We start from the raw sequence: 14,114 nt of genomic DNA, 5'->3' as shown, positions 1-14,114 counted from the left end.
GCCAAATCTCAGGGAGGGCCTCTGAGAAATCAGACTGCAAAAAGCAACTGAGAATGGGAGCAGAAAAATGCCTTACAGTTCTCTAAAACACTTAGTTGCAGGAAGCATGGTATCTATTTGGCGTTCTGACCGACATTGTGAACAAGCACCAGAATTAAATCCTCTCAACACTGGGATCAAGGAATGATGATTAGCTCAAACTTCAGAGTTTGTAACAGTACTTGGTTTGATTTAAATATTTATGAAGTTGGAATTTGTCTTGTCAAAAATGTCTAGCTGTTTCCTTATTATTCATTTTTGTTGTGTTGACTCTGCAGGAATAAAACCTACCTTAAAATACGACTCCAAGGACTAACTGAATAAAGCACAAAATTTATGTAGTTGTTAAGGAGAATAGACATTTTTCTGGATTACAAAAAAATTTAAAATAATTAAATGCTATTTTTTCCCCTGCAAATCTAGATGTGGCTGCACATCTATTATTCTTTGGCACTCTCCTTATCAAGAGACGGGTTCTAGGTCTCCTTCCTATGATTCTGGGTGATTTCTCCAAAGTTAAGATGTATGACTTCTTAGATTTAGTCAGAAAAGGTCTTGCAGTTCCTGCCTGGTTCACAGACTATTAGATGGCCCAGAACCCTATATACAAAAGAGACCACATGTGGGCACTTTGGTTAACTCTCTCAACGTATCCAAGATGGGAGACATGGATGAGCCATCCCAGACTTTCCAAACCAATACATCTCCTATCTGAATAGCACCAAACAATCAGATTCTGTGAACTCTACATAGAAGAATCATCCACCCAAGCCCAGCATGGATTCCTGACATGTAAAACTGTAAAACATAGCAATTGCTATTTTAAGCCAGTAGGCTCTAAGGCAGCTTGTTACATAGCAATAGAGAAATGGAACACTGTATAGACTGGGTTGTACTTTCTTAATTCTCTCAGCCTGTAAGTAAGATTATGGTCACATACATTACACAGAAAAAAGTTTCCAAAGTCTCACTTTCACAGATTTTCAGGAAACCAAGTCCCCTTGGGAATCTGCATAAATGTTTCTAAAATTTGATGGAGACATCTACAAATTATAGTTCTCTTGACTTCCAGTGATGCAAGAATCTAAGTTCTACATTGTCCTCTAGGCTCACTGGATACTCTCAGTTATTGCCAAGGCCACCATACCATGCAGGGCTAATGATCAAGGTGCTTATGATTTTGAAGATTTTAATAGCCTAAGAGATGTTAATGAAAAATATTGCACTTGTCTTTCATTTTTCACGGTCAGAATTCTGGTTTAAATCCACAAGAGGACTATGTAGGAAAATGACCTTGTTTTGCTCAGAATGAGCTTTCCTTCATCCCTGGTCTCACTGAACCATAGAATAAATTACCTTTCATTTTCTGTGATCTTAAGCCTGGTTTCTCCAGCTCTTGAAATAGATTCCTGGCTGGCTTGCCTCATTATTCACTAGATGTGGTGAAAGTGTGAAATGACTACAAGTGATGCTCATGCTGGGAACTCTCATATCCAGAGAAGATGTTCATTTAGGCACTGTTCTTTCCACTAAAAAGCGTATTCTTGCTGTGTATTTATTGCATGGATGGGCATAACACCCTTTGCTCTGAAATTTGGATCTTAGCTGAAACCATTCCATATGCAACACTACCAGTTCATCTCTTAACAGTCAAATAGGGAAGTCACATATGTTGCACATTTAAAATGCTAATTTTGAGAATAATCTGACATCCAACAGCCCCAGGGCTTTGTCTTTTTTCCTAGATCGAGCTCTAATTCTAAAATACTTAGAGGATGCAATCAAATATTCTAAAAATCTGCTAAAGAGTCACATTGAATAACTGGATGTAAAGGAACTCACTAGGAATGGGGGCTGGTGTTGGATACAGTAGCTGAAGAGGTATCCTGAAACACTGGAATCCCATCAGTCTTTTTATTTTTAAAGTTATTTTCATTTATTTTTATTTTTTGAATTGACACACAATTTTTATACATGTTTATGTAGGACAATCTTATGATTTCTTAAATGTAGACAGTGTACAAAGATGCAATCATGATAGCTGACATTTCTATCACTTTTTGATTATTTTAATTATAATATTTATTTTCATATTTGAAAGGCTCATGATGGAGAGAGAGAGAACAGAAAGGAAGAGAGCAAGCAAGAGAAAGCAAGAGCTTCCATCTGCTAATTTTCTCCTCAAATCCTCACAAAAGCCAGGGTTGGGTCAAGTCAAAGCCAGGAGCCAGGCACTCCATTTGAGTATCCAATGTGAGTGGCAAGAACTCAAATATTTGGGCCATTATCAGCTGCCTCTTAGATGCATTAGCAGGAGCTTGGATTGGAAGCAGAGGAGCCGGAACTTGAATCAGGCATTCTGATTGGGATGTGGTTGTCCCAAGTGGCAGTGGCTTAACCAAGTGCAGCATAACGCTTGTCTCAGGATCACACTTATCAATGTAAAATTATATCACAAATCTAGAGCAATAAAGACACTATGGTACTAGCATAAAACAAACACACATACCAGTGGGACAGAATAGAGAACCCACAAATAAATCTAAACATACACGAGCAATCAGTTTTCAATAAGGGCTACCAAGAAGATATGATGTGAAAAAGATGCTGCCTATGGGGCCCATGCTGTGGCATAGCAGATAAGATGCTGTCTTCAAAAAATGATGCTGGGAAAACTGGATGTCCACATGCAAAATACTAAACCTGGACCCTTTTCTCACACCAGACACACAAAAAACAGAACTCGAAATGGGTGAAAGGGGGAAGATGTTTGGTGCAGAGGTTAAGATGCCGTTTAGGAACTGTATCATATTGGATACATAACTTGGCTCTTGTCTCCTGTATTTCCAATTCAGCTTCTTGCTGATGCACACTCTGGGAAGCAGCAAATGATGACTTAAGTATCTGATTCCTTGTCACCTACCTACCCAGTCTGAGTTCCAGGGTCCTGATTTTGGCCTTGCCCAGCCCTGATTCTTGTGGTCATTTGGGGAATGAAGCGGGTGGGTGGAAGATCTCTCATCTTTCTTTTTTTCTTTCTCTTTCTTTCTGTCTCCTTTTCCTTCTCTCTCTCTCTCTCTCTCTCTCTCTGTCTCTCTTTCATTGTCTCTCTCCCTTTCAAATTAAAATAAATACTTCTTTAAAAAATGGATACAAGGCATAAATGTAAAGCTTGATATCATAAAAATTTCAAGACTAAAGCAGGAAAATCTCCTTGATACTGATCTTTTCAATATCATGGATATCACACCTAAAGCTCATGCTACAAAATAAATAAATAAATAAATAAATGGGATCACATTAAACTAAAACATTTTTCAAGAAAATGTAACATCATTATAAAAAGACAATCAACAGATTGGGGAAAATATCTGCAAACCATGTGTCATATTAAAAGTTATTATGTGAGATTTATGAACAACTCATACAACGCAACAGCAAGAAAATGTATAATAATTACAAAATCAGCAAAAGACATCCATAGATATTTCTTCAAAGGGTGCTTAAAAATGGTTAAGGTACATGAAAAAGTGACCAACACCACCAATCAACAGGGATATGCAACTCAAAACCACTAAGAGAAAATGATGCTTCACTCTTTTTAGGGCAGCTATTATCAAAAAAAATCAAGAAATGGCAGGTTCTGCCAAACATTTGGAGAAAAGGGAATTCTTATACTCCAGCAGTGGGATATAGACTGGTGTAGCTACTGTAGAAAAAAGTACAGATATTCCTAAAGAAATTAAAAACAAAACTATTATATGCCCCAGCACTCACTCTTCTATGTGATACTCATCAAAATACCAAAGACATTCTTTTTAGATCTGCAAAAATGATGTCAAAATTAGTATGGAAGCACTAGAGATCCTGAATAACTAAAACAGTCTTGAATAATAAAAACAAAGCAGGAGGCATCACAATATCAATTACAAAATATACTACAAAGCAGTTATAATCAAAAAAGCCCGGTAAAGGCAGAAAAATCATCATGTAGATCAATGGAATACAAATCCCAGAAATTAATTCATGCATCCACAGTCAAGTAATCTTTGATAAAGGAGCTCAAATTAATCCCTGGAGCAAGGACAGTCTCTTCAACAAATGGTGCTGGGGAAATTGGATCTATGAATGCAGAAGTATAGAGCAAGATCCCTAGCTTACACCTTATACAAAAATCAACTCAAAAGGGATCAGTGATCTATAGCTATGACCTGGTACTACCAAACTACTAGAGAAAAGCATTGGAGAAACTGCAAGACATTGGCATAGGAAAAGGCTTCTTGGAAAAGACCTCGAAAGACAAGCAACAGAAGCAAAAATAGACAAATGGGATTATATCAAGCTAAGAAGCTTCTACTCTACTCTTCTACTCAACAAAGTGAAGAGGCAACTGACAGAATGGGAAAAAAAATACTTGCAAACTATGCAATATGATAAAGGATTAACATCCAGATGCTATAAAGAGCTCAAGAAATCAACAGAAAAAATGTAAAGGATCACTAGTCATTAAGGAAACGCAAATAAAACCACAATAAAGTTTCACCTCACCCCAGTTTTGGCTATCATCCAAAAATCATCAAACAATAAATACTGGCAAGAATGTAGCGTAAAAGGTACCCTAAGACACTGTTGGTGGGAAACTAAATTAATACAATCATTATGGAAAGCAGTATGGAGATTCCTCAGAAATCTGAAAATAAATCTACCCTATGACTCAGCCATCCCACTTACAGGAATTTACCAAAACAAAAGGAATCATATAGGAAAGTGTTACCTCTACCCTCCATGTTTATTGCAGCTCAATTCATGATAACTAAGATAGAGAATCAACCCAGATATCCGTCAACTTATGAATGGCTAAAGAAAAAGTATGGTAAATATACACCTTGGAATTACTACTCAGCCATAAAAATGAATAAAATCCCATTTTTCGCAACAAAGTGGTGTAACTGGAAATCATTATGCTCAGTGAAGCAAGCCAGTCCCCAAAAGACAAATATTGTATGTTTTCTCTGACGTGTGGCAATTATTATATAATAAAAAAAGTATATGAATGAAATAGACATCTTGTGATATGATTTCTCTTTTTATTCCTTGTTCATACTCCTGTGGAATTGTGGTCCTTATACTTTTTACTTCTTAAATATTATGGTTAGTGATGAATTAAGCCTGTCATTGTAGAGTGAATTGAAATTATGTCTTTGCAAAAATTAAAGAAAAAAAAAGAAAGAGAGAAAGGAGGGGAGTTGAAGGAGGAAGGGAACTATGATTATCATCTTAGAGCTATACTATGGAACACATGAAATCCCTTCTCCTTATATTAATAAGAATTTTTTAAAAGTTTGCATACCTGTACTATTTTCAGAAAAGCTAAAAATTATGGAAAGCAGAATTAAAATATAAATTTATTTTGATGCAAAATTTTTTAGAAATCATCATTTTTTTCATAATATACATTTTCTCTGAACTTCCAGAAGTACACTCAAGTGTGTATGTGTGGGGCAGGGAAACAGAAAATAAAATTGAATTGATTTCTACTGTGAAGTATCTCAACAAGAAATGCTCAGGTATGACCATCTAGGGTAGAATATAGAAAAGCACTTGGATAATTCAACCAATACATAGAACCACTGTAATTTCTTTTTGTTTGTTTGTTTCCTTTTCTTAGTTCTTTTTTTAATTTTAATTTAATAAATATAAATTTCCAAAGTTGGAAATTATTTTGGATTATAAAATTTTGGATTATAGTGGCTCTTTCCCACTATAACCTTCCTCCCACCCACAACCATCCCATCTCCGACTCCCTCTCCCATCCCATTCTTCATCAAGATTCATTTTCAATTATCTTTATATACAGAAGATCAATTTAGTATATACTAAGTAAAGATTTCAACAGTTTGCACCCACACAGAAACACAAAGTATAAAGTACTGTAATTTCAACAGCTCCAGATGTAAAATGCATGAATGTGTTGTATCAATGACAGATACTGTAAATTAGTGACTTTATGAAATAGAAAAATTCTTATCAAGATAAAATTCAATCTTTCCTCAAACTACAGTGGTTTTTAAAGATTTATTTATTTATTTGAAAGGCAGAGGTACAGAGAGAGAGAGAGAGAAAGAGAAGGAGGGAGGGAGAGATCTTCCATCTACTGTTTCACTCTGCAAATGTGCACAATAATCAGGGCTGGGCCATGGCAAAGCAAGGAGTCTGGAACTTCAGCCAAGTTTTCCATATAGTGCAGGGGATCATACACTTGGGCCACCCTCCACTGCTTTGCTAGGTGCATTAGGAGGGAGCTAGATTAAAAATGGAGCAGCCATGAATCGAACCCACATTGCAAGTGGTGGGTAAACCCTTGTGCCACAATGCCAGACCAACACTATAGTTTTATTCTTGGAAATCCAATGGGAAATTAAGGGCCTTCAAAAACAATTTGCATTTTCAGCTCTAGATACATTTGATTAGAAACCAGTGTTTTACTTCCTGGAACGTTTTACAGGGCATTAAAAAGTCTTTCAAGACAACGGATAATTCTTTCATTGCAAGGCCATCCCACACATTACACAGTACTTAGCATCTCTGGCTCTTGCACACTAAATGTAAAAAACACTCCCTAATTATTGAGTTAAACAACCCCAGGGATAGGAAAGTGTTCTTACCTGTGGTTAAAGCACAAGAATCTTGGAGTCAAGCAAGAATATTTATACATCCTGCTTTCTTTGTTTATAGCCTTGTACAAGTGACATAACTCCTAATCCAGTTACTTTATATTGATTTTTTCTCCCATAAAAGATTTGTTGGAATCTAATCCCCAGTACTTAAATGTGACCTTACTGCAGAGTGTCTTTATAGAGATAATCAAGTTAAAAGGAGGCCACTTGAGTAGAAACTAATCCAATATGATTATACTTAGAAAATCTGGACACAGACATTCACAGAGTGGCGGTGGGGGACAGAGAGAGCAAGCACCATGAAGGCAAAGATGAGGTGAGTTTTCTGTGAGCCATGCAATGACAAAGATTTCTATCAGGTTACCAGAAATGAGATGAGAGTCATGGAACGGATTCTTCTAACAGTCCTCAGAAGCAGCTAATCCAGCTGAGAAGTGAGCCTTAGACTTCTAGCATGCAAAACTAGCAGGCAACTAATTTCAATTGTAGAAGTCCCTCAGTTCATATTTCATAATGATAGTCCTAACAAATTAACACCAACATAATAATATTTTGCAAAATTAACAATATCTTTTTAATTCTCTCCTTGAAATTTTGTTCTCTAGAAATCTTTCTACACCTATAGACCAAATTATTCTACCCAGAGAGGGGAAGGGATAGCATTTGGCACACTTAATAAGAAAATGGGTTGGGAAGATAAGCTTTCTGCAAGAAAAGTTGGAGCTAATAGAACCAGTCCTGGGGGTCTTCCCTGATACATTGAAGACACACTTCACTGTTGATAAAGTTTAACCAAGAAGTTAGAGTTACAAAGAAAATAATTATCACATAATAGCCCAGCCTGTCCATTCTCGTATTGAAGGATTATGAGAAAAAAAATAAGAGAAGCCAGAAATAACCTCACTTCCATGGGGTTTCCTTGATCTGAAACATGATGAAACTACACTGAATAGTTTTGTGGAAGCATTGAAAGGAAAAAGCACCTTTCTTCTCCATTTGGAATTCTTTTTTTTATTTACTTACTTTTTAAATTTTTAAAATTTATTTGACAGATAGAGTTAGACAGTGAGAGACAGAGAGAAAGGTCTTCCTTCCGTTGGTTCACCCCCACAAATGGCAGCTATAGCCAGCACGCTGCACCGATCCGAAGCCAGGAGCCAGGTGCTTCCTCCTGGTCTCCCATGGGGTGCAGGGCCCAAGGACTTGGGCCATCCTCCACTGCCTTCCCGGGCCACAGCGGAAGCTGGACTGGAAGAGGAGCAACCGGGACTAGAACCTGGCATCCATATGGGATCTCTCACTTAATCAACCAAGTGAGCCACGATGCCGGCCCCTGGAATTCTTGATAGAAGTTGCTTGTCAGACTATGTCTCTGCCAATGTAGAAGCAGCTTCCTACTTTAAGGAAATTTGACAACATAAAGAGGTATTAGAATTAATTTACTTGAATACTCTATGCTTCTAAGTATGAGGAATATATACAGTCACTGATTAGTCTTTCAGGGCAAAAAATGGCAGGCAGTGATTGCTTTGATGATTGGTATAGTTAAGGAGGAGGCAAGTTTTAAGAAGTACCTATAGTTACCGCAAGAAATTAAGTCAAAGAAACAGCACCATTAGCCAAAAAACTCAGGTAGGGGAAGCATCAAACAGGCCAGGAATACATCAGTGGGCAAACAGGTAGTTGGGAGAGGCCTTGTGAAACTGTGTTATGAGTTCAGACAAGGTTCCACTGTGTAATGCTTAGCACTCTGCACTCTGAGTTCAGATAAATCCTTTCACATCCCAGTCACACAAATGACAATTTAAGGAGAAAAAAATGAGAGGAAGGAGATTCTCAGAGAATGGGCCAAATACCTAAAGAAATTGTAGATCAACTAAAGAGATTTTTTTAGGGGCTGGCATTGTGGCATAGTGGTAAAGCTGTCACATGCAACAACAGCATCCAATTTGGGCACTGGGTCGTGTCTAGCCTGTTCCACTTCAGATCCAGCTCCCTGCAAATGGCCTGGTAAAAGCAGCAGAGGATGGCCCAAGTGTTTGGGCCCCCGCATACACATGGGAGAACTGGATGAAGCTCCTGGCTCCTGGCTTTGGCCTGGCTCAGCCCTGGCTGCTGTATCCATCTGGGTCATGAACCTGTGGATAGAAGATTCTCATTTTCTCTCTCTCTCTTACTCTCTCTCTCTCTCTCAATCTCTCTCTCTCTCTCTCGTCTGACTTTCTAAAAAATAAATAAATCATTAAAGATGTTATTTAAAATACTACATGAAATTCAACAATGGTAGAAAATTCTTGGTTTTTGAAACATCCCCAATACTTTCACAATATTGATATAATTGAAAGAGCAAAATCAAAAATCTTCAAAACAGAAAATGTATCTCCATAAATCTTAGAATACAGGATAATAGGAAAAACCATGTAAGCAACTAAACTCTTGTATGAACAGTGACTGTGCAGGAAAAGGGGACTTATCATATCCCTAGGAGCTTGGGACCTTATAAATCATCAACAAGACCTACTCCTCAAAGAACAAACTCTTTTGTAGTGAAAGATCTCATAGATACACCAAGAAGCAAAACTGGAAGGGAATTTCACACTCCTCAATTTGAAAATAACTCTAAAAGGGACTACAGAAAAGTAAAAAATGAAAATTCAAAAGGAATTCTGTCATGAAAGGATACAACTCAAGTTTTAAGGCAAACATCTGGAAACAGAACCATACTTAAAATTAGGAAGATCAGGGGAAAGTAAGGAAATGTTTCAAATACTAACGAGAGAGAGGCCCACATGAAGATAAAGAAACCTATCTCAGGAAATAACAAAGATACAGCTGTACAGAGAAGTTATTTTTAAAAAGCACTCTTTCAGTAATGGCAAGAGTGTTAGGGCTATAGAGAAATAAGAAGTTTTCAAATGAACTTCAGTTACCTTTGTTCTCTAAACAAATTCAGACAGGAAATGCAAAAAGAAAAAAAATTAAAATTAAAATAAAGTGATACATAGAGAACAAATAAAGAAGGTCCAACATAAATACAATAGGTGATCATAAAGACTAAAACCAAACAGTGGAATGGAAGAGTAATCATATTTAAATTCAAGAAAACTTCCCAAAATAAGAATTTAAAGCTAAATTCTAAAGGCACTTGATGTGCAGGGAAAGATTTGTCCCAAAATGTTCTATACCAAGCATATAAATAAATAATGATCTGTGGGCCAAATTTAACACACTCCTATTTTTGTAAATAAAGATTTACTGGAAGACAGCCACCACTGGGCAAAAGCATTTAGTTGCTTCCACACAATACTGATATGTGTGTAAGGTGCCAATGTATGTGCATAACTCTATTTTTCTATTTGTTGCACAAAGGAAACCAGAATATCACAGGGAGAAGGTAGTCCGCACTCTTCTCCCAAATCTTTTTGTGGGTTCATTTTGGCTCAACAACTCTATATTTTGAAATGAGAACTGACAGAGGAGGTTGTGCTGTGTGCATTATCCTGTTCAAGAGAGAACAGCTCGAGTGGACAGAGAATAAGATATTTCTAAAGATGAGGCAAGTATTCAATCACTGAAGTATGAATATCTTTAAGGTTGAGTAAAGAGGTGGGGCTGGTGCTGTGGTGCAGTGAGTTAACGCCCTGGCCTGGAGCGCCAGCATACCATATGGGCACTGATTCAAGACCCAGCTGTTCTACTTCTAATCCAGCTCTCTACTATGGCCTGGGAAAGCAGTAGAGGATGGCCCAAGTCCTTCGGCCCCTGCACCCATGTGGGAGACATGGAAGAAGCTCCTGGCTCCTGGCTTCGGATCAGCGCAGCTCCAGCCATAGCAGCCAATTGGGGAGTGAACCAGCGGAGGGAAGACCTCTCTCTCTCTCTCTCTCTCTCTCTTTCTCTCTCTCTCTTTCTCTGCCCCTCCTTTCTCTGCGTAACTCTGACTTTCAAATAAATAAATAAATCTTTAAAAAAACTAAAGAGTAAAGGAGGGTAAAACTCAAGACTTAAATCAAGGGTATTGACTGTGATTCTTCTAGGGAGGCAATGCCAGTGGAGCCGTTTTATTTTCAGCAGGCACACTTGCCATTCTGATCAGAGTATTTTTCTTTATGCTAAGTCCCATTAGGTGTCCTAAACTTTTAGTGTACTTCACTCCTCATAAGCAGCCTTGAGTTAGGTTCTTGGAATTAAAGCACTAGGAAGGAATGGAAAGGTCAGCCTTTTTCACATCACTTTTTCCATAAGAAGAAAAATAGCAACATTAAGGAGTTAGTAGGCGAAGGAGCTAATCACAGAATATCTAAAGCTATTTGTTCCAGATGAGAGACAGATATCCACTTTGTAAAGCATATTAACAGAAATAATCCATTGGAGAGAAGGAGGACCCTTTAAGTCTTGTGCACTTGTTTAAAAAAAAAAAATCAGAAATCCAGACATTCTATCCTGTAAAATATCCATCAGTCCCTCCTCGAATAATCAAGTTCAATTCCCTTCGGCAAGTATTTACTAAGAAACCACCATCTTACAAACACTGCTCAAGGTTCAAGGCTCCAGGAACTGGGAATGTGGAGATAAATAACTCAGAACCTGTATCTTCAAGGTCTCCCAACTATGTGTAGAGACAGATAGCCACTCATATAAATAGCTATAACAATGCATGTCTATTGTAGGACAGAGGACAATTTTCAATCATTTGCAACTGGATCAATTACTTATATTCTGAGTATCAGACAATTCCCCATGGTGACTGGCCCAAAGCGGCTGGTGCTCTTAGTGGTTTCCATCCAGGTATGTCTGAGACTTAGGCATCTTATGAATGCCTGAAACGCTGCTGGGTGTTGATCTCCATACGTCCTACCTGTTGAGCCTCCAGAGTCCCCATTCTTTCTTTGTCACATCTAGATTCTCCACTGCGGCCCGGCCCTTTCTCATTGGTTCCACATTTGGATGTTTTAAAGAAGCTTCACAAGGAAGACACTGAAATACATATGGAGGTACATCCCCAAGGATTCATTGAAGAAGGAAGAGCCTGCAGTCAGCAGACATCTCAGACAAAGGATATTTGTCCCCTTTGTTTCCCCACTGCAGGTTTTTATCACCCCTGCCAGTCTGCACCCTCAGCAATATCCTCCCTTTTATCTCAAGCCCTCTTTGCAACCATTATCTCACAATTACGTAGACCTGAACCGGAGCTCTTTTATTTTATCATCTATATGAATAGACCTCATATAATGACACTGGAAAGAACAATGGTCTGAACTCTGCTCCTGGAGCCAAAGAGCTGCGGTATCCTGTTCTCCAATATCCATGACTGCCCAATCTCCAGTACCCACAAGAGCAGGGAATGTCCTCCAAGGACAAGCAATTTACAAAAGGGGATGTGACTTCCTATGTAGGCTCCTTCTTCTCTATCTGACATTGGCCAAAGTATTCAGAGTAAGATACAAATTACAGACCCAAAACCTCAACAGTGACAAGATTGAGAAATCTAGAGATACAGTGCTGCTTGAATACTCTTCCATAGAAAACACCCTCATGATAGTGAGCCAAACAAGACAGCAATGTATTTGGTTCTGACTGAGGATGGAAAGTGGATCTGCAACAACATCCAGGCTCCTTCTATCTCCTCCCTCTGTGCTACACTATGCTGTTCTGCTTTGCCTGAGAGCTGAATCCGGCTGTGCAGCCTTTTCTCAACTTTCTGCCCCATGGGTATTAGTTTGCTTGGGCTGCCATAACAAAACACTACAGACTGAGTTACAACATATTTATTTTTTTCACAGTTCTTGAGGCTAGAAGTCTTATGCTGACATGTCTGGTTTCTGCTGGGGCCTCTCTTCTTGGTTCATTGATCACTACCTTCTTTATGTGGTCTTTCCTCTTTTGGTGCCAGTTCCTCAAGATTAAGGGCCCCACACGTTTGATCTCAGTTAGCTTTAATGACCTCCTTAAAGGACCTATTTCAAAATGCAATCTCAATGAGGGTTCTGGCTTCAATGTATGAATTTTGGCAGGACACAATTCTATTCACAACATTATGGGAAATAGGAAGAAGAGAAATTAGAGAGTAACTATTCCACTTTCATAGCTTTTACCTAGAAGTTGCATAAATCATTCCTTCTCATACATCATTGGCCTGAAACATAGTCACATCCATGATCTAACTACTAAAGAAGCCTGGGAGAGTTAATTATTCTCTAACTCAGTGACCAAGCATCCAGCTAAAACTCAGCAGGTTATGCTAGCAAGAGGAAAGGCAAAGCTATGAGAGAAAAAGGGGGAATTCTAGATACTAGGAAAATAGTGGTTCTAAAGTTTGATTTAGCATTTCTCTCATATACTGCTTCTGAGATTATTTCTGTTAGGGCCCATGAGCTACTGATGTCTTTTCCTACACAGGATCCAAGCACCACAGGTACCCTGCATGTTTCAAAACATTTAGAGCAGAGAGATAAAACTGCATCTACACATCATAAAAAAAATCTTAGTATTTCCTCAGGGTCAGTTTTGAGTACAGGTAAATTTACTCCACCCTGTGAGATCATGTGTCTCTTGTTTTTCTTTAGAATGTAACAGAATAGTGAGAAAGGCTCTGTATCCAGGGAACAGGAAAAAGAAATGGATATGCTGATGTCCTTTAAATTAACTTCCTTTTCTGGCGAGGACACTAACATTACTGCCTTTAATGGCTGCAATCGAGATGTGGTCCTTAAAGGCATCAACATTTCTAAAAATTTATATAAAAGATCATGTGTTAATATATTAGCAACTATTACATACAATATATATTTTAAGAGTGAATGTAATATAATAGTAATACACTTTTAACATATATTGACTCTGGATATTGGCAAAGAATAGTTATAATTCTAAGGCTAAATTCCCAGGAGATTTAGATGGCTAATGGCTAAAACAAGGCCATCATCCAAGTCATTTGTGGAACTTCTATAACAGACTGTATTTATATGAAATGCCATTAAACATTAATGGAAATTATGGAGCAATTACTGAGTTGAAAGAAGGTGACTTCTCACAACTCTCCAAGGAGTAGCAAAAAAAAAACCAACTCACCGTTCTTCTTATAGAATATAATTTCTCCTTTGAATTCTGATTTTTCCTCCAGTGACTTTTCTATTTGAAGCATCAGTTGTTCATTGGTTTCAACTCCAAATAAGAACTTGCAGCTGCAACTCTTCTGCATGACTTCAGTTCGGGCAAATCCAGCAAGCTCACAGAAGCCATCAGAACAGTAGACAATGGGGAAACCTTTAGCCACCTGAGCATTGGCAAGGATGAAGTTGCTATCTGTAGAAACACAAGGAGAAGCTATTCAGCAAAGTAAAGTTCTTACTGAAGTCACCACTTTGTATCAGATTAAAGCATATGTGTTTAGGTTAC

The 14,114-nt window shown here is 38.0% G+C and overlaps 1 protein-coding gene across 1 annotated transcript in view; it reads right to left on the bottom strand.

Moving 5' to 3' along the window:
- KCNH8 (potassium voltage-gated channel subfamily H member 8) overlaps positions 1-14,114 on the bottom strand; it is a 449,001-nt gene that overhangs the window by 296,934 nt on the left and 137,953 nt on the right. Inside the window, exon 2 of the mRNA XM_002716200.6 lies at positions 13,788-14,021. Within this exon, the coding sequence (XP_002716246.1) occupies positions 13,788-14,021 (234 nt within the window). The remainder of the gene's footprint in view (positions 1-13,787; positions 14,022-14,114) is intronic.

Source organism: Oryctolagus cuniculus, chromosome 4 (genome assembly GCF_051225735.1).
Source record: "Oryctolagus cuniculus isolate XC-2025 breed Fujian yellow rabbit chromosome 4, ASM5122573v1, whole genome shotgun sequence".
Lineage (NCBI taxonomy): Eukaryota > Metazoa > Chordata > Mammalia > Lagomorpha > Leporidae > Oryctolagus > Oryctolagus cuniculus.
This window is presented reverse-complemented; position numbering and strand designations above follow the sequence as displayed.